General features: G+C 35.2%; 1 protein-coding gene across 1 annotated transcript; it reads right to left on the reverse strand.

Moving 5' to 3' along the window:
- Positions 1 to 6,407: 6,407 nt before the first annotated feature.
- On the reverse strand, positions 6,408 to 6,810 carry LOC6645573 (partner of Y14 and mago). Its single transcript, XM_002067905.2, has one exon. The coding sequence runs from the start codon at positions 6,795 to 6,797 to the stop codon at positions 6,408 to 6,410; it is 390 nt and encodes a 129-aa protein (XP_002067941.1). The 5' UTR covers positions 6,798 to 6,810.
- Between the last annotated feature and the right edge of the window lie 15,711 nt (positions 6,811 to 22,521).

The following is a 22,521-nucleotide window of genomic DNA, read 5'->3' on the forward strand; positions in this document are numbered from 1 at the left end:
TTGTGGGTGTTGTGTTGCAAACAAACAAACGAACACAGCGGCTTAATTTGTATGATCAAGTGGACACAGTGGAGAAGGCGGAGGGGCATCCTGCTGCTGCTCTTGCTCCTGCTGCTGCTGCTTTATTAAAAAGGACACTTTGACCATACCACAACCAAAAACTCAAACTGAAATCTGTGCAACAAAGTTGAATATTATACCCTAAAAAAGTGAAATGGGTTACATTAACATCTCAACGTTGTTTGAAGGGCAAACATTTGCAGGGTAGTTTGAAATTCGTATAGTAAATAGTTCAAAAGTTTTCTGCACAAGATACAAGAAAGAGAAAATAAAGGGAATGATGGCAAACCACTTGACATGTAGCTAACAAAATGAACAGGACAACAGGACCGCAAATAGCAGGACCACGACCAGGACCAAAAACCAGGATACGATACCCTTGCAGCATCTTTTTCCAAGCAATGACAACACTGACCAAATGATGCCACGAGTTCCGAGTCTACCAGAGTCGTCGCGCTTTGGCATAATAAATTAACAAATTTGTCGGCATCTCTTCTCGATTTCGATATTCATGCCTCCTCTTCTTCATCTTCTTCTATTGTGCTGACAGGACATCCACCTGTGTCCTCGACTGGACACTCTCTGTGTGTGTGTGTGTGTGTGTGTGTGTTTGTGATGCTGTTCATTTCGTTCGCTGCCAATCATGTTGGATTAATAACAGTACAGAACGAGAGATAGAGACAAAAGATAGACTGATGGGATGGGGCTGGTGGAGAGAGAGCATGGTGGAAGAGTGGCGAGATGCTTTATTCATGCCCAAATTTCAACCATTCAAGCAAAGTTGCAGCTGTGAACCTTGTGGACAATGGCCAGCCAAATGACGCGTCCCAGGTTGTCGAGTGCCGCTTGTCAGTGCATTACATGCTGTATTGTGTCTCCCTTCCCCTCCCTCTGGCTACACACCGAACCACCCGAACCTACCTACCCGTATTTCCCCCAATTGATGCTTTTTGTATGGACGTACATCTTCTCCCTGGATTTTAATTGTAACTGGCATCCAGTAGAGTTGCATGTTTCGAGTGCATTTTCCACAGCCAACGTCTGTCAATATTTTGCGTATTTCATTGTTACTCTCCATCACTCTCTCTCTCTCCCTGTCTCTTTCTCTGCACTCACTCTCTTTCTGGTTATGTATGCGATTTATAAGCCTTCCTTTTAGCTTGGTTTGATTCCCTTTCTCCCAATAACCGCAACATGTTGCAACCCATTCACCCGCCCACTTGCCCCACACTTTTACACACACACACACGCACATACAAATGTGACACCAAAATGACCAAACGTACCAGGGACCAACCTGTGGCCATACAAATGCTTCTGTCGAAACATTCCTAAATATTTGTCGGTTTATTTTTCTCTATATCCTTTTCATTGATTAGAAAAGGCATATTGTGTGCCAACAAATCTGAATCAGTATAATGTAAAAGTTACGATAAATGGGAACTTAAAGTTTATTCCCAAAATTTAGCTAGAATAAAGATTTTTAATTAAAAATAAAAGATTACGGTTTACTTTACTAACTTTGGCCATGCAAACGGACACGCGGATGACTCAAGCTGTTCAAAAATTTATCTACTCTTAATGTTGTTGAAAACGTTTTCGTTTCTGCGCCTAACTATTTTTATTATACCCCTTGTAAGGATATAATAATGATGAAATGTTGCCGATTTACTGTTTATATTCAAGGTTTAAGTTCAAAATTCATAAATTTAACGTTAAACATATGTTTAAACGAATTGTTCATATCTACGGTTACGTTTCATTGGCAAAATGGGTAAACAAAAAAAAGATTGCTAATAGTCAAAACGTTCATGTCAAAAGAACACTTTAATGGGTATTCATTAGTCGTTCAGATTAAGTATGCATATTATTGCTGGACCATTTGTTTTGAGTTTGTTTTTATCCATTTCCTTTCTGTCTTCATGCAGCAGCAATTTCTCTTTGAACCGACAATTTGGCCAAGCGTCAGTTCTTGCACCTGCTGGTCGCCTGTTCCTCTTCCGTCTAAACCAAAAATTGGTCAACAAAAAAGTTGATGCATATTCGTAGATACAGGGGTTTTAACCCCCATCTGGTAGATACACACACACACGTATACAGTTTTAGTTAGCTTATTTTGTTATTTTTTCTACTCTCTATGAAAATTAAATTTTGACTCAAAAGCGCGTGACTTTATTGTTGCCTATTATTTCTCTGTCCTAGTGCGAGAGCCTCATGGCACGAATTTGTTTTATGAAATTGAATTAGATTGGCCCCGGACACACGAACGGGAGCTGATTTGATTGCATTTCAGCGAACAGCAATCCGGTTGCGGTTTTGTTTACCACATCAGGCAGGGCAAAGGAATTTGGTTTTTTTTTTTTAATTTTTTTTGTGATGCAGTCTCAAATTTGATTAACTACCAAAGCAAGAGAAGGATGAGAGCTGCATAAATTAATGCAAATTTATAAAACCATGGACTAGAATTGTTACTAACTAAAATTTGCGCATCTGTAGGAAATTCATTTACTGCAAACGTATGTAAACATATTGTACTATGGAAAAATTTAATTTAATTTTTAGCGCATTGAATAGAAATAAAGCCAACAAATAACAGTAAACTTGATAGCAGGGGTCAATATGATAAAATACTTATAAAAAGTTCCAAATTCTAAACTATATATATAAAATTGTAAGCCGTTTATTTGTAATTTAATAAGTCATTCAGGAATCAACCAATTTTGCCCATTTTTTTTTTGTAAATGTTCGTTGTGGCCCAAAGAAGGGTTTTTTTTCCAAAAGAAAGTTAATTTTCAGTTTAACCAATTAACTAAAGGCGTTTTAAAATGAATGAATAAAATGAATTCAAATAACCAACCAGTGTTGTACAACGTAAACCTCTAACGTATAGTGTTGTATAACATATAGCTTTAATTTACCAGTGGTTCTGCCATACATTTAATGACTGATGTATTGTTTATATGGCATTCGTTGCCAGATCATTACATTCGTGACTGTTATATGTAAATTTTTTGCGTTCAATAAGAAAAGTGAGGTTAGAATTAAAAAAATTAAGTGAATTTTATATAAACCACATTCAAAATGCCACTTCCAAGACGTTCAAATACTGGTAGACGAACACGAAACGCCACAGTTATTAGAGAATTTCGTAGACGTAATGCGAACACGGTTGACAACAACATGGAATTGGTTGCTCATAATTATGATAGCACAATTAATTATAGCATATATTCCAATATTGGACAAATGAATAAAGAATGTGTGCATTGCAGAGCATTGAAAAGTTAAATTGCCTGCATTAGAACCTCCACCAGACCCTTTGCACTCATTAATGTATGGCAATTCACAAGCGTCAAAGGAGTTTTTGAAAAATATTCAAAAGTACAATTCGTGCTTTCAAATGACATCTTTTGGGGCTACAAATATTATAAGAGATGGATTTATGCCGACCTTTAAGGTAATTACTTCTTAGTACTTACTATGCAATTTGATTTATGAGAAAAAAAATTCCAGATTCAAGGTCAGATATACCATAGGGTATACCCATACCTGGGTCACTGTTGCCACTCCCAGATGCTGACCATCAGTTTTTACAAATATATTACATTGGTGATGTTGATAGAGAATTGAACCAGCGCTGTGCAATCGCTACAAATGTTAGAAGTAGCAAAAAACTTGAAAATTGCCACGTTGAACATTTAATGGATGAACTAAACATTTAATTCGCCAGCAAGTAAAAAAGGGGGCAGAGCAACGCTTGCCGGGCCAGCTAATTGGAATATAAAATAAGTGATTATTTTGAATTTGAAGAAGGAAATTTGTTGTGTTTTCCTTCTCGCCTGTCATTGGTCATTGAGTTGAATTTCGAATTAACATATTATCACGAAATTTTTTAAAATTAGGAAAATAAGATAACAATTGTCGCATTCTAGATTTTAGAATTTTACATTTATACACAACACATTGGAAAATAAAATAAGTGATTTTTTTTGAATTAGAAGAAGGAAATTTGTTGTTTTTTCCTTCTCACCTGTCATTGGTTATTGAGTTGAATTTCGACTTAACATATTATCACGGAATTTTTTAAAATAAGGAAAATAAGATAAGAAGTGTTTGAACGCCAGCAAGTTTATGGAAAAAGTTCTTTTGTTGAAGTTAAAAATTGAAATCAGCTTTTAATAAGGAAACAAAATGCTTCAGTTGTTACCCCAACAGAGGGAAGTAATTGAATGAGCAAACCCAAAAGTTGTCCCAGTATTTAAAGGATTTTTGAGCGGATTTCGCCATGGCGACTTGATGAATATAAACTCTAAGCATTATGCAACACTGACAATGCTATCGATAAGTAAAACTTACTGTTCAACACGTTCAGTGTTAAAAAAGAGTAAAGAATAAAAATGAATATAAAAAGTCGTATGTAGGAGTATAATCCAAAGGCCGCAACAAAAAAAAAATTATTTTATTTTATTTTATTAAGAAATGGATCAAACAAGCAATATCAGGCCATGGCTACTTGATAAAACAAAACTCTTTAAGTATTATGCAACACTAAAATTGCTATCGATATGTAAAAGGTAAATATTTACTTAAGCTACTTGGGCCCAAAACGCGCTTAAACTACATAAGTTTGGTATCAAACGAAAGAGAAAAATTCCACGAGCACGACCTCAGGTGCGCCTTGGCGATTTATTATGTAGTTTTTGTAATTAACAAAAGAAAAATTAAGCTTTTATCGGGACTATAGCTAAAAGTAGCTCTTTCCGGCTAAAAGAAGCTGTCAAATTTTGAGTTGCCAGATGTCAAATTTCGGATACTCGAATACGCGGGCTTTTTGAAACTTTTGTTCGCACTATTCTCTACTGACGAAAATATTGTTGAGTTTACATTATTTCTTGATTTTAGAGAACAAATATATTTCAGAATACAATATTTGGCTGCCAGAGCAGCCGAATATTTCTCAATTTTATAATTTAGATTAAAACATTTGGCTGTCAAACAACGCGCCAGATAAAAAATATACCTTTATCTGATTTTTTCACTTTTCAACACTGAAGTCTAGAGTAGCTTAAGTAAACATTTACCAAGAAAAAAACAACAATTACAACAAACAAAAGTCAGCCTAGATATGCATGATTTTTATTCATAAAAATAAAATATAGTTATTTATTAATAGATTAAGTAAACTCTGCCTTTTGTCAACACTTTTGTCAACACTTTTGTCTTTTGCTTAACACTAGACGTCTTAAAAAAAAAGTGTTTTAATAGCTATCGATACAATGCCAGTGTGGCATAATAAAAAAAGTAATTATTTTCATCAAGTAGTCGTGGTGAAATTTGCTAGAAAACTCTATAAATATAGGAGGAGCTCATGGATTTTCTCATTCAGTAACTTCCCTCTGCTGGGGTAGCAACTGAATTAGGTTTCCTTATTTTAATCAAGTTTTTTTTTCCACATTTAAGCATCTCGTAATGCTAACTTTCATCACGAGTTCAATGAGCTTCGCATACTCAGCCACCTTGTATCTGCCGTTTTCCTTTTTCAAATACATAAGTTCAAATCCCCTAACTAATTCAAAAGGTATGGAAAACGTTTAGAAAACGTTTATGTGATTAATTTGTTTTTGCCTTTTCGTAGAAACGTAAAAACCAAAAATGCGTTGGTACAGTCCCACTAACGAAAAAAATTGACGAAAAATCAGTTTAATAGAATGAGATCAATACTTAGTCTGTTGTTAACGTCAAAAACTAGCATTAGTAAATAGCCACTTATTCGTATATTCCTTATTCTTTATTAGAAAACTGTCAAGTGATAATTCATATCCACCCGTAATCGTTATATGATCCACGCAACTGTTCTCAACTGTAATAACTAATTACAAAAGTCTCTTACAATTTATATAAAAAATTAATTTAATTATTACCTGTATTTTCCTTATTTTTAAATATCACCTTTTCAGTAATAAACCTACCTCCGCTAACTGCTACTCTATAACATCACGGAATGTAGTTAAAATCAAAATTCAGTTCGTTTTTAATTCACATTCAGTTTCTTCCTTCCTTTTGTGCTTTTTGCCATTTCCTAATAGCTTGAATCAGTTTTTTACTCATTCATCCGATGTGGAGTTAATACAACGTATGCGGATTGGTCCTGACCAAACTAATCACAATATTCTTGCAGATATATTGCAAAATATTTATTTTTGAGTAGGGTAGAGATTTGAGATCCATCACCCTCTTTCTATTTTCCTGTTGACGTAGCTTCTCGTTTGTGCTTGTGCTCTGGTAGAAAAGTTCGGCTAGAACTTTTTCTGTTCTCCTGCCTGTATACGGCTTTCGATTTGTTCAATTTAGCGGATTTTCTTACGAAGTTTCTTCAATAGTTTAGTGGCATCCGTCAGAAGAGTACTGGTGGTGGTGTTAGTGGTGCTGCTTGTGTTGGTTTGTACTTGTGGAACACTTGAGGATACAGTCTTGGTTCCCTTCGCTGTATCAATCTTTTTGGCTTTGGCCTTTTTCTGTTTTTCCTTTTTCGCTTCGGCTGCTACAATTGGGCACATTCTCGGTGGTACACCTGTCTGCCTCTTGGCCACAAATTGTTTGTCTTTACTCTCGTACAGTGGCACCTCTTCCTGGGGTACATAGCCATCCTTGACGCGACGTGCCTTCCGCCATGTGCCGTCCGGACGTTTTGTAGCTGTGATAAATTTTCCTTCGCTATTTTCTAAATATATGCTCATTTTTGTTCAACAAATTCCACGGTAAAGTATTCTAAAGTTTTTGACTTTGATACAAAAACAACAACGAAACCTTTATTTACTTTAGAGATGGGATCGGGAAAGAAAATGCTTACCGTCCCATCCCGTCCCGAAATCAAATTTGCTTTTCCCATCCCGGTTATCCCGAAAAATTTTCAGTCCCGACCGCGGGTCCCGACATTTTCCCGAACATTTTTTTTCATATATGCATATTACTTTATTTATATATTTGTTTTTCCAATAAACTCTTACTTTATATATCCATATTTTTTTAAAAAACAATATTTTTTCAAAATTGTCTCCAATAAGCCGAGTTTTTCTGTCTTCCAAAATTCTACTTGAAGTAGAAAAAACTCTTTCGCTAGTTGCAGAGGATGTCGGAACATTTAAAGTTTGCCTAGCCAGCATTTGCAATAATGGCAATTCATTGCACTGCTTCCAAAAATATAATATATCCACATTTTTCTTAAGTTTAACATTCTTAATATAATTACTAATTTCTTCGTCAATATCATCTTCACATGGAAAACACGAAATATTGCTCGAGTAATATTTCGTGTTACTAATAAATTGCAGTCAGTGAGTAATATCGATAAATACTGAAAGTTTTATCGATCATTTTATTTTTGGGTCCCGAGTAGTTTTTGGGTCCCGATAGTTTTTCCGGGACCTGCGGGAATTTCGGGATCGACCTCTTATCCCGTCCCGTCCCGGTTTTTTGAAAATCTTTCCCATCCCGCCAAATTCCCATAAAGTTTTCGGGTCCCGCGGGATTCCTGAAAATCCCGATCCCGACGCCCATCTCAAATATACTTAAAAAAAAATTGTTCTTCTTATATTCCTCCAATAGTTTAGAAAACAGCATTAAAGGGTTAAATATTATATTAAGTTACATGTTCCTTGTTAGGGTCAAATTTGACCGCACATAAAAATCCAATCGGATACGCTACGAAAGATACATGTCCTATGATAAATGTTCACATAAAAAGCTTTGATGTTTCAAAACATGATAACATGTCTTCAAATAATTCGTTTTTTTGTGAGCAAAGAGGGGGAAGTTTATTAGCATACAGAACCGACCTTCCAGCAACTGAGTTATAGGAATCTATCAATTCAAATCGATAGGTAAATAGACACAAATAAGTTGAGAGCATCAGAGGAGAATTGCGCTTGCAAAAACACATGAAGGACGTCAATCTTGAAGATAATAAAAAACCGATCATAATCGTGATCCGATTATAATTGTGACCAAATGATTGGTATTCTCCTGCAAACGTGCCGAACGACCTATTTTCATATAGGTATGCTAGGCATATCCGGTATTAGCGCATTTACCATTTATGTAGTAATATGTGGACGAGAGTATTTGGAAAACGTAGCATATTAGTTGGTCAAATCGCTTTTTCTTCGACGAGAAAAGAGGCCTCACGCAGAAAATGCTATTGCTCTCGTCAAGAATACTCCAAATCAACTGCCATCATTAAGCCAATAACGATCAGCAATGGAGTCTGTTATGACCAACCCAAAATAAGTGCTTGATACGAATTATGTCCCTACAACGCAGACGGAAATAAGTAGTGGAACTTTTGCTGTTCTTGCCAGAGGGCTTGTTGTTCTAATCATCACAAACGCTACAATTTGTGCACTGATTGTGAAGGCAATAACTAAAACATAATAAAAACACAACTAAAAACTGAGTATATACCAATTTTTGTTAATTAAATTAAAAAGTATCATCAAGGAAGTAAGGTAAATTGAATATAAATTTGAATTGTTATACCCTTGCAAAAAGGGTATATTAATTTTGGTTAGAAGTCTGCAACGCATAGAAAGAAGCATCTCCGACCATATAAAGTATATATATTCTTGATCAGCACGACGAGACGAGTTCAAATAGCCATGTCCGTCCGTCTGGATCAACGCAAACTCCTCCTAGACCGTTAAAGCTACAGAGCTGAAATTTTGCATGTAGGCTTGTACATGGTAAGAAAAGAGTAACAAACAACTTGCAAGGGTATACAAACTTTGGCGCGGTCGAAATGAATTGACATGAAGCCTGATAAAAGCCAATGATACATTTTAATATATATATATATATATTGTCTTAGGAAAACCCAAAGTTAATTTATGGAATGTTATACATATTTGCCAGTAATGAATATTAAACCACAAACATGCAAAAGGAATACTTTTCTATCACGTCAACGGAAAATGAATGTTGTGCGCCTATCACTAGACATTGAGCTGAATTTCCATTTAACATATTAATTGCACGATCACGGAATACTTTTAAATAGGGAAAATACGATAAGAAGTGCTTTAACAACTGAGCATAAAGTATAAACAATTTTCAATTTTCGAAAATATGGTTCATTACAATAAGTATTTTTCAAAACAATTGTCGCCTTCTAGATTTTAGAATTTTACAATTATACATAACAAATCTATATACATAAAATTGTAAGCCCTTTTTTTTTGTAATTTAATAAATCATTCAGGAATCAACCAATTTTGCCCTTTTTTTCGTAAATGTTCGTTGGGGCCCAAAGAAGGGTTTTTTTCCAAAAGAAAGTTAATTTTCAGTTTAACCAATTAACTAAAGGCGTTTTAAAATGAATGAATAAAATGAATTCAAATAACCAACCAGTGTTGTACAACGTAAACCTCTAACGTATAGTGTTGTATAACATATAGCTTTAATTTACCAGTGGTTCTGCCATACATTTAATGACTGATGTATTGTTTATATGGCATTCGTTGCCAGATCATTACATTCGTGACTGTTATATGTAAATTTTTTGCGTTCAATAAGAAAAGTGAGGTTAGAATTTAAAAAATTAAGTGAATTTTATATAAACCACATTCAAAATGCCACTTCCAAGACGTTCAAATACTGGTAGACGTACACGAAACGCCACAGTTATTAGAGAATTTCGTAGACGTAATGCGAACACGGTTGACAACAACATGGAATTGGCGGCTCATAATTATGATAGCACAATTAATTATAGCATATATTCCAATACTGGACAAATGAATAAAGAATGTGTGCATTGCAGAGCATTGAAAAGTTAAATTGCCTGCATTAGAACCTCCACCAGACCCTTTGCACTCATTAATGTATGGCAATTCACAAGCGTCAAAGGAGTTTTTGAAAAATATTCAAAAGTACAATTCGTGCTTTCAAATGACATCTTTTGGGGCTACAAATATTATAAGAGATGGATTTATGCCGACCTTTAAGGTAATTACTTCTTAGTACTTACTATGCAATTTGATTTATGAGAAAAAAAATTCCAGATTCAAGGTCAGATATACCATAGGGTATACCCATACCTGGGTCACTGTTGCCACTCCCAGATGCTGACCATCAGTTTTTACAAATATATTTCATTGGTGATGTTGATAGAGAATTGAACCAGCGCTGTGCAATCGCTACAAATGTTAGAAGTAGCAAAAAACTTGAAAATTGCCACGTCGAACATTTAATGGATGAACTAAACATTTAATTCGCCAGCTAGTAAAAAAGGGGGCAGAGCAACGATTACCGGGCCAGCTAGTTGTTCATATAAGTAGTCAGAGTCAAAATTCATAGAAAATATTTATGTCTATATTATGAAAACTTTACTTTATTTATCCTAAATTATAATCTGAACTAATAAATATTATAATATGTCTATATGTTAAATAATCCTCTATATTTATAATATTTTCGTCAAATTTTTAATTCGAAATACCATTTGGGGAACAAGAAAGCTTTGAATTTATACAGAAAATGATCTAAAGTCTTTAATTTAGACAGTTATCTAAAAATAAATCTTGTAAATCAAGTTCCTACTGGAAAAAAACGTTTCAGTTAAAATATCTTAATGTTAAAAACTTTAAACAAAAAAATCATTTTTTGTTGGCTTGCATTCTTTCCTAAAAACACAATTTTAAACTAATTTTCCTATTTAAATGAACATGGGCCAATTTAATTATATCACGGCCCACCATTAGCAAAAAAAATACAAGAAAAAACAAGTTCATGCATTAATTAAATTAAAATCCACTTAGAAGCTCATTAAATGCCAATCTCGCTGCAAAACAAATCACAACAAAACAAAAAAAAAATGCAAATACCAATTCTAACCGCAAAAAAGCATTAAATGATTTGCGCCATTTTGACCAAATGGAAGAAAAAAAAAAAGAAACCAAACCTAGAGGCGAAATAACAATGAAAACCAAAAACCGCATGTTAATTAAAAATCAAACTAATTTCCTAATTGCAAAGCTTACCAATCATTAAACACACCAACAACAAACAACAAACAAACGGGATAACAAAAAACATAAAAAAGAATACCCAAAAAAAGGGGCAAAACAAAAAAAAAATGAACGTGTACGAATTCCTTTTGATTTATTTTCATAGCGGGGTAAAATCGGACCATTTGACCAATTGTCACACGATTAAACAGACAAATTTGAAAATAATTTTTCATTAAATGCAATGCAAATCAAATGTAAAGCCCATGTGGCATATGGCTATACAACAGCGGAGGGGAGGCTGTCGGTTGGGTGGTAAGAGGGTGATCGAATTCGAATCGGCTTGAAGGCGAGGGAGGAGCAGGGGGAAGAAGAGAAGGAGCAATTGCGAGGTACGGTTGACAGTGCATTAATCCTGTTACATGTCCCTGTTCCGTGTCACTTCTGTACATATACATATGTATATACCTATATATGTATATATGAATATATATACACGTATATGTATATTTCAATGTGGTAGTCTTTTTTTAACTCTTTCCAGGGTATGCTTTGGGTATACAAGACGAACGAGAACATTCAAAAGACTTCTTAAATCGCAGAGTTTTCCCTTTCTAGAAGTTAAATTATTTACTGCAAATGGTAGAAATTTATCATTACTTAAATAAACTAAATTAATATTTTGTGTATTCCATTTTAAAATTGGAAAATATTAAAGTATCAAACTAATTAAGAGGCCCCTACAAAGAACAACACATTTTGAGACAATCAAATCTTGGGTTTAACCCGATTTGACCAGTCAATTTTCAAAAGAAGATTTTTTTTAAAGGCAGCATAAAAAGTTCAAAATTGACCTCGAACTGGCTTAAATGCAGATTTATATGCTAATTTCACAAATGTTGTAATGTGAACAGAAAAATTTTAATTTAATAACATAGATTTGTTTATTTCAAGGGTATCATCATGGGCATCACCTTGTAAAAATTGTGTTTTTCGTTATCCTTTTTGCGCTTAATTAAAATCCGCAGGCCAATATGTTCTCCAAACCGCATGCTAAAAAGTATGCAACACAAAAAGCAAATTTACATATCACAAGCTGATGCCTTCATATATGTGTGTGCACATACATATATACAAATATATGTATATTGCAAAGAAAAAAAGATATGGCAACAAACAAACACACATTTCGACTCAATAAATTTCAATTTATTTGCGTAAATCATTTATTTTGCGTAATTTTCAGCTTAATTTCATGCAAAAAACAAAGCAACACAAAAAAACCAAACCAAATGAACCAAAATCAGAGAGAGAGCGAGAGCGAAACAGAGTCATTCCTGTGCAATTGCAAAAACAAATTAGAGCTGGTTGAGCTTATGGGGAAACCCTCATAAATCAATTAGGACTATGTGCCAGATTTTGGCAGCCAATTTTTGGTTTTGCGGCTTATTTCACCGCCGCAGCATCCTCACCTCATCATGCCCCCATTTGGCCATTATTTTTTTCTGTATTTTTTTGGTTGGTAAAATTTATTTTGACATTTTGTGGTCGAGAATTTGGGTTTTTTGGTTTTGACTTCAGATTTGCTCAGGTGTTTTCATAGACACACATATGTATGTATAGAAAATCATAGATCCCATATGCTTCTACGTATCTCTCTCTCTCTCTCTCTCTCTCTGTTTGAGGTCTGAAGCCCTCTCGTTTATGATTAATTGCCCATGTAAAACTGATTTATTGAGTACTTTAAACATTTTAAGCCAGTTGCTAAGTTTGATAGGCAATTAGAATAATGGTTTATCCCCTCACGCAGTAGAACTTTCACATACATGTACATTTTTGTATGTATGAATAGAAGATTTCTTATGAGCTTTATTTAATTTTAATTGCTAGTAATCTCCATTACTTTATTTCAAATCAAGCATTAGACTCTTGAAAATATTTCCTGTTCAGTGGTAAAAAGTCTGCATGCTCGTTGGATGACAACTTAGATTAGGTCTCTTGGTAATTCAAAGAAGATGAATTTTCACATTGCTATACCATGACGATATTGAGGTTAAGTTCAATTATGATATTTTTTGAAGATATGAATTAAGTAGCTCTAATTCTGTCAAAGACTGAAGGCATACACTAAACTTTTAGGCCAACATATCTTCACTGCTTTCTGACAATTAGAAGTCGTTGCTCCCGCAATCAATAGGGAAAACCATAGTTTGACTGATGTAACCATTGAGACAGCACAAGCTAAGAAAGACAGCAAACTATGTATTTAAGTTTGGCTGGGTTAATCCCTGAGTTTTTTTGAGTCTCCCTCCTCACTTCTATTCCTCCAAACCCCCCCATCAACAGTTTCAGTTTGCCAACTCTCTTAATCATAATTAAATGTGATTCATGCATTTTATTTGTGATTATTCCACTGCTAATCTTATTCATAACTATTAACACACTGTTACGTTCACTTTTAATTGCCTTGGTGTCGGTCAAAAAAAATGCGGCACAACAAAAACAAAAAAAAGAAACATCACCATTTCCGTAAAAGATTTTCATTGCCAGACGAAGAGTTTCACACTATCTCTCTTCGCGTTTCCGAGTATAGCAAAGGAAAACCTCAACAAACTTTGCTTTATTTTACTTTACACTCGCACAGCACACAACACAGGTTTTTTATATGTCTTGTGGTGTGGTGTGGGTGGGAGGCAACGCGTTTCCGAGTATCCTGCAAGTGAAATGTTTACACAATCGCCAACGTTGCGGCGGCGTCAGCGGCACAATTCAACAATAGCAAAAACAAAGCTGAAAAGTTTCCTTCCTACAAATATGCCAACGGGCGCACATCCTGCGAGTGAGAGAGTGCGGCGGCGACACGAAGACTTCTTCACGACGCAATCAAGCGTATGAGCAATTTTTCGTAGCAATTAAAACAAAACTCAGCCGCATCGGCACACGCAAAGGATTTGGCGCTCCGAAATCCTTTTACAAAAATTGTTTTGTTTTGCCTCGACTTTGTGTGAGAGAATTCATCTTAAATTAACTTGATGGCTGGCGGCGGCGGCGTCGACATCGGCGTTTACATTGCCAGAACGTTGGTTGCGGTGGTCGCGACAAGAACAATAAACAAATAAAAAAAAAAAAAAAGTACCTCAATAGTAAATCTTGCTACAATTACGTTCAAGAAATACATTTCATTTGTATGCGACTAGAAAAATATCCATTATTGAAGTGCCTGAATTACTTTGATTTGGTTTTTTTTCCCTCGAAGTTTCATAAAGGATTTCAATCTAAAGTTTAACTCTCAGAAATCAGACCTGATTTAACTTCATTAGTTTTAATTTCAAATAGTCCAAGGAACCATGTATTTAATGTCCAGTCTGATATTCCCGTCCGTGTTTTCCTCTTTCCCATTCTCTTTTTCCACACACTGAGCATAATAAGTAATTGCCCTGCACCCCCCGTTCACTCTTTCAATCTGCTTGGTTTTTTCGGGGCAAAGTTAAACAAATGCAATAATTGTTCTAGCAAACTTTTGTGCAAACACAGACGACCGACCAACCGACCGAAGAGACAGGCTGGGAGACTGTCGGACTGACTGACTGACTGTCAGAGGACTTAGATCAGGACAGTGGCACGTTTCTTGGTATAGATTCAGGCAATTTGTCGACTGTTTGCTGTTTTGTTGTTTTTTTTGTTCTGTTATTGTTGCCACTATTTTTTAAGGCTTTGCTGTGATTGTTTCCACTCGTCAGAATCTGTTTCTTTTTCTGTGTGTGTGTGTGTGTGGATGGGACGCGTGTCCTGCTAATGCGCCTGAGGGTGTTAAAGTCATTTTTCTACTCTAGTTTTTTGTTATTTTATGTGATTCGATTTTGATTTTTGACGAATTCTCCTCATCTATTATTGTTGTTCTTGGTGCTGCTGCTGCTTCTGTCCTCATGTCTTTCAATTTGGCGTGTGTCCGTGTAAATGTTTCAGCAATTGTTTGTTGGCTTATGGTGCGGTGCGTGTGTGCCAACTTACGCACATTTTGAAGAGGTTTGTGTTTTTTTTTTTTTTTGTTTTGCTCGGCCACGTTTTGCATTTAATTCTATGCAATTTTTCAATTGGAAATTAGAAAATGAAGTCATTTGAAAATTGTTTTCAAGGGTTTGATAAAGTGTTTGAAGCGTACAATAAATGAATAGATATCCCAGGGCCAGTAGTGGGGTAGAGTATTATTGCGAACAAAGAATAATAATGATAGTTAGATAATTTTTAATAATCAAGATCATAATTTTACCAACATTAAGAAAATATTTTCATTGAAAAGCGCTTGGTGGCTTATAACAGAGCATTTCTCAATTTCTGAAATTCTATTGGGTCTATAACTAAATTGACGCGGTTTGCTAATAAATCTTGTTCCATCTTTAAGCAGACGTTAACGTAAAATAGGCAGGGCAGTAATTTCAAGTGGACTGAGCCTATTTTAAAACTAAATAGGAAAGGAATCGATATTTTTATCGGTTCATGCAAACAAGGCATTATCAGTGGAACTTTGACTTGAATTTTAAGGGATAAAGGGATCTTGACCGTCTAAGATACTTCCTCAGTCCTTCCCCGAGTCTATTCCGTTATTTAACAGCTTGAGCATAAAAATAACACCAATCATTAATTAAAGAAGAAATGTTAATCAAATGAAGTCTGCTAGAATAGGAATTCAAATTGACATTACGAAGCCAGGAAGAGGAAATAGCAAAAAGCCTAATCTGGAGCGACTTATGTATATTGAGATGACCAAATGCAATATTCTTACTCTTACCCGAAAGGATGGATCGTGTAATTTGTTTCAGATTACATTGATCTAATACTTCAAATTTTAATTGGTATATGTAATTGCTTTGACTTTTTACGGGGGGATTCTCCCGCCAAATTCAAAACTGGCTTTGTTAAAATAAAAGATCCAAAGAATAAAGTAAAACAGATAAAAAAAATATGTTTCGTTCATATGGAATAACAAAAAAAAAACCAAAACCCATCTAAATTAACACTCCAAACTCAATCCCTTTTGTCATATAAAATATTTATATTTTGCGTACGTTCTCTCTTCTGAAGGCACTTAGCCAACGCGTTGATGGGTGAAAACATGCGTTAATGTGCTTAGTAAAAAAAGAAATACAGAAAAGAAAATCAAATCATACTTTTAGGCTTAATGCCGTACCGCGGTGTGCCGTGCCGTGCCGCGCGCAAGGCAAACTAAAGAAGTCACACAAGACACTCTCCATACGGCAAATGAGTGAGACGGAAGGATGAGAGCCACCATACCCAAACTCAATTTCAATATGCAACCCCATCTATCAGGCACTTCACAAAAAAATAAAAATGGGAAAAAGAAAAAAAAAACATAAATGTTCAAGACAACAAAAATGAGCTGGCCGGGCGGGTAGAAGTATGTCGGTCTGTCCGACGGTATGAAACACGTGTCCTGCTCGGAGCTTACAACGTTGCCACGTGACCACCATCATGTTTGCTTACATTTACGACTGACTTGACTGACGTATGAGTAAATGACGATGATGATGACCATGATGAACAACAACTCAGATGAAGATGATGATGATGATGATCAATCAAGTTGCAATCGTCAAACAAAAAGCTATTCATAGTACAGTTGCCTCCATCTCAATGCTGTCCATTTGACTAATCCACTTTTGAATTGACCAAATCAACTAAGCCAGCTTAGTTGGCCAATGCCTAGCGCCAAGTTAGCCATTCCGTCAGTCACTCAGTCAGTCAGTCTGTTCGTGTTGTTCGTCGTGTCCGGGCCATAAATTCCAAAACTCCAATTTGGCAAATGCATTTGTAATTAAAATTGCATTCGCATCTAATTAATTGGTATGCAAAAACGAGAAGAGCCGTCGCTGTCGTCGCCGCCAGAGCCACAGCCACCGCCACCGTCATTCTCATCGTCATCGTCGCCAAAGTGTTTTGTGTGAGATGACTAGTTGGAGAAAATTGAACCGAAATGCAAATTGCAAAAACGTCACAGATATTGTATGTATGTATGTCTGTCCACCACCAATTCAATATAAAACATTTTGGTGGAGGATAGATGCATTGTACATCAATTAAAGGCAAAGGCAGTTTAAACGCCTTTAGGCGGAGCGGTGGTAGGCAGTAAGCAGGAAAACCCAAAATCCATCAGCTTACAACAGTTCCAAGTCACGGATTGCAAGGATTTTATACCCCATCTCCGACTTTGACGTCATCTCCAACTGCCTTTGATACCAATTTCGACTGCAACAACTGCAATAAGGACGGCCAGGCACAACGTGTTGACGCCGCAACACCTTTTTGCAACCCTTTTTGTGTGTTTGTGTGTGTGTGTGTGTGGCAAGCCATTTCTTCTTCTTCTTTTACGTTTTCCGTCTACCATTTCCATGCAATCGCATCATTCTCTCATACTCTCGATTAAAAACATCATCATCATCATCATGTTGAATGCCCTTTCCCAATCTCTCACTATGGGTCTTTGTTTTTGTGCTCATTGTGCTCTTTTGGTCGCCCATGACATGATTGGCTTTTAACGCTCAAATAAGCTTAATTGAATTTCTTTTCATTTGCTAACAAAGTTTCTGGTCGGCAGTTTCAAATTCGAACTCAGTTGTTTGGTTCGATGGATTGGATTGAATATACGAGTGACTCTTTTCTGGGATTTGTTAATTAAAAGTGAATTAGGCAGCAACATGGCAAGAGCATTTAGACACACAGATAGAGACATAGATAGAGAGAGAAGAGCAAAAGGAGCTTCTGTCTGTTTTTGTCAACATTTCAGCATCATTGAAAGGATTGAGAGAAACACATTGCATTGCTCTGCTCATTGCAGTTAATAAACAAAACCAAATAAAAGGATTTACTGTCGCAGCAATCATTAAGAATAAATCGAGGATCATAAGTATCATACAATAGAAAAACGATGATTTTTAAAACTTTCATTTAATTTGATTGGCATATTGTGAGTATCGTTTTGAAATATAAAACTAATTAGTAAATATTAATGATAATAATATTAACTGACTGAATGTTATCAAAGTGTCATATCTTTTCGACCACTCTCACTCCTTCAGTGCTAATTTTCTCGCGCATTTAATTATCGAAATATTTCTGCAATTTAATTAGAAATGAGGTCAACCAACTATAAATATTAAATTGCGCGCAATCTGCAAATTAATGAAATGCAACTAATAAAATTATGTTTAACAGAACGGGAAAAACAAGAAATAAAAAACACAACAACAACCAACTGTACGATACATTTACGCCTACATATACACAACGGAAATTATCCACACAAATTGCCATGCCAACGGACAAAAATTAAAAAAAAAAAACACATATATATATATATAAAGATGTATATGTGTGTATCGAAACGTAAATGTCAAAGTAAATGCTTTAACCAGGACACCCTAAACCCCTTCCCCGTGTCCATCAAAGGATATCTCTCATATGCCATGGCGCAGAACTATCAAAATTAATGGGGCTCAGCCGTGAAGCGACCACAAAAAAATATGTGAAATAAAATTTAAATACCTAGGCGACAAAAATGGTAGAGAAAAATGCCAAAAACAAAAAATAAAAAAAAACGAAAACTTCGATATATTATATATTTATATATATATATTTGGTGACCCCGACGGCACTGCGTTGCGTTGTGGGGCTGCAGTGACATTTTAGCTATCAAAAATGTATTTGCATATAAATTAACGATGCAATTTTTTTTTAATAATGCAATTTAAACATATTTTATTTGCATTTATTAACAACGAAGGACAGCAAAGATAAAAACAACAAAAAACAAGCAAGAATGAGAATGAGAACAAAATGCCCAAAATGGTAAAAAACGAAACATCAAAGTAAAATCGGTTTTCGATGAAATTTTGGCATGGGCGCTCGGTCTCAACGTGAATGCCTGAATATGATGCGGCGGTATTATTATCCCCTTTTTTTTTTGTTGTTGTGCGGACTGTTACAAAATATGTTTTTATATATATATTAAAAATAAAATGCAAAAACCAAAAAAAAAAAAACAAGAAAGCATTTTACAGCATTACCATAAAATTGTTGAAAAAAAATATATATAAGAACGGCAACAACAATTCTGACCACGTCAAAACATGTGACGTGTATTAAAAACAACCAGCAGCAGCCGCAGAGGCAGCAACAACAGCAGCAAGAGAAGGAGTCAAAGAGTGTAGGGCCAAAAGGGACATTGACTTTAGCTTTAAGCGGCTTCGATTTTCATTTTTCTCAAACCCAGAATGAATGCAAACATTTTTGCGCAAATCATGTACGAAAATTGGTAGAAAATGTGATTTTTTTTATACTACGGGGTGTTGATTGGTCCCTGCCACACACACTCACAGAAATACGCACAACCCAAAAAGAAAATAAAGAGAGGAAAAAAAATGTAAAAGCAGTCGGTTGGCCTGCCAGAATTTCAAAGGATTTTTCATAGCCAGCGGCTACTTATCATAAAAAAAAATAAATCGGAAAAATGAAACATAATGCCAAGCCATGTTGCCTGTCTGTCAAGTCATGTGTGTATCCCCGGCCATAATTGAGTTGTTGCCGGCGGTAAAAGAAAAACCTTTAAACCATACAGCATAACCCTTCTTCTACTTCGTCTTCTCTCTGTTACGAGAGCGCGAGATGGCAAGGTTCAGGCATATTGATTCTTAAAGGAACTTTGTCAAATGTATAGTTATAAGCAAGGACCGTACAGTAATAATAACGAATAATTAGTAATTTTAACTATTTTACTAAAAAAAAAAATTTCAGTTTTGATTTTTTAAATAATTTGAAAGAATAAGAATAACTTTTATTTCTCATTTTTTGCCACAAGGCATAATGTTTATTTTTTTTAGGAAAACAAAATATAAATCATTTATGATTGTTATAACAAAGAAAAATTATTTCAAAAATCATTTCATTCTTTCGAATAAATAAGGAATGTTTTTAAAAGAAACTACACACTTTATTGTATTCGTATTTCAGAAACTGTTAATTAAGGTAAACGCCTTTTTCTTTTTGAATATTGAATTTATATATATTAACATTATAAATAAAACAAAGTAAAAAAAAGAAAACCATGCCTGATGATGATGACTTTCTGATCAGCCTTTATTGGTTTTTATTTTTCATTTGACTGATGTTGCAACTTTACCATTTTTCGGTGGGATCTTCTCTTTTCGTATACAAAATAACTAATACTAATACCTTCTGACAAAGTTTATATATTTGAATTGTGTTCAGAGTCTCATCTCCTAAATCAGTTGGGCATTATTATTTCTATTCTTGCTCTTCGATTCGAGACGTCGTAAAGACTAAAGACAGCTTAATTAAAGCTTGATTACAGTTCACAGTTGGAGAGAAAATGACGAGTTTGAAAATTTACAGTTTTTTTCGGTTTATTCGTGACATTCTAAATAAGACTCGTCTTCTTGTTTCTACTTAAGAATAAATGTTATTTAAGAATTATTTGACTTGATATTGAATAATTGAATTGTGAATTAAAGGTTTACATAACGCTCCAAAAGAGATTTAGAATAGATTACAGATTTTTCAGAAGTTCTTCATGAGAATGAAAAGAAATTATATTCCAATGAAGAAAGGAAAAAGGATATCTCAAACAATTGCAGGACATTTTGACTGTCTCATATGCCGAAGCTTTCTTCACGTCTTACTTTTACGGTTTTATTATTTTCGATTCGTGTTTCTTTTTTTATTTCTGGTCTCTGGGTTTTTGTTATCATATTTTATGGGCAACTTTTGTGTTGATTTGGTTTTCACACCCAAACGATGTCAGTTCTTGTGAGTGTGTGTGTGTGTGTGTGTGAATGTGTGTGTGTTGTTATTATTGAAAATTGGCCAAATTGTATAAACGCACATATGCGTGAAATTCAATTTTGAAGAGTGTGAGGTATGAGTAGCAATGGGATGGATAGCCGGAAAGGAGTGCCAAGCAATGGTTGAGCGCTTTGTGGTCAAGGGGTAAAAAGGGTTGGTCACACACACAAATTGCAAGGCAAACTAATTCAATTTACAAGTGATTTGTCCTGGGCCTAGGAACAAACTCCAACCTGAACCCAATGGTACCCACTACCCAAACTCAATCTAGCTTTTGCCTGGCTTGACCAAAGTGCACAAAAACAGAGAACAGCCAGCAAACAGAAATTTATGCAAATCCCATTTAAATTGTTTGCATTGCAATTTCAATTTAGAAACAAAATAAAACGTAGTTTCAAACCGAAACGACAATTGGGTTTGGGTTTTAATGTTAGATGAATGGAACAAGAAATAAGGTGGATAGTGTTTAGGAAGGAGGTTTCACACACACACACACAAATGACAGCAATTTATTTAAATTTTGTTGCAACATAGATACCAATTTTTGCAATTTGCCGGGTTGGGTGGGTGCCTGGGTCCATTAACAAAAATCCATCAACAAAATTGCCAAAAGAAATCATCAGCCAGCTCGTCGCTTGTCATTTCAACGCCCTCAAATGTTGACGCCGTTTTCAATTTGCTCGGTCCGCTTATCATGAAACTGAAAATACACAGTAGACCCACCAAACCAACCGTTCGACCGACCCCCAACTGTCTCCCTCTCTCTCTAGCTTTGCATTTACCTTGCCGTTGCCCCATCCAACACCCACACACCCATCTATCTGCCCATCCATGCACCACTGTGCCACTGTTAGCTACCTACTATCAGTGGCCATAAAAACAGCTTTCCGGTCGTTACTCATTCATGGCAATCAAAATGGGTGCCAAAAAAAAAAAAACACAAAAACCAAAAATAGAAAGAAAGAAAAGGGAATCGACATTCGGGTAGCTAAACAAAAGTGAAAGAGAGCCGCAACAAAACACGAAAACCAAAGCATACGCAAAAGAAAACAAAAAAGAAAAAAAAAGACATCCTGAAATGTATTTGAAAATTTGCATATCAATGCGTTTGAGTAAAACAACCAAAGAGGAAAAATGAAAATGCACTGCAAAAATAATTTACATAAGAAAATAAATTTAAAACAAATTTTGAATAGACGTTCGACGAAAAGAATAAACTCATAAAAAACAACAAGATACAAAGACTACAAAGCTCTTTTTTTTAAGTGATGAAAATAACTCAAAAATGTGTTTAAACAGCACATTTCTCTCCTTTCAACACTTTCTTTCTGTGTAACTGTCCCGAAGTCTAGGCTCTGTGTGTACCACTTACTTATCAAATACCCAGGACCTGTTCCCTTTTTCGAATACTGCTGCAGTACAGCAAATTATCAGATAGCTTCCCTTACCCATAAAAAATAGACAACAACCAGCAGACCAAATGAAAAAAAAACCAAAAAACACATTGAAGTAAAATATTCAAATGAAATGTGAAACGCAGCAATTTTGGTTAAGTGAAAGAGAGTGAGAGAGCGAGAGAGAGAAA

Source organism: Drosophila willistoni (assembly GCF_018902025.1).
Source record: "Drosophila willistoni isolate 14030-0811.24 chromosome XR unlocalized genomic scaffold, UCI_dwil_1.1 Seg143, whole genome shotgun sequence".
Taxonomy (NCBI): domain Eukaryota; kingdom Metazoa; phylum Arthropoda; class Insecta; order Diptera; family Drosophilidae; genus Drosophila; species Drosophila willistoni.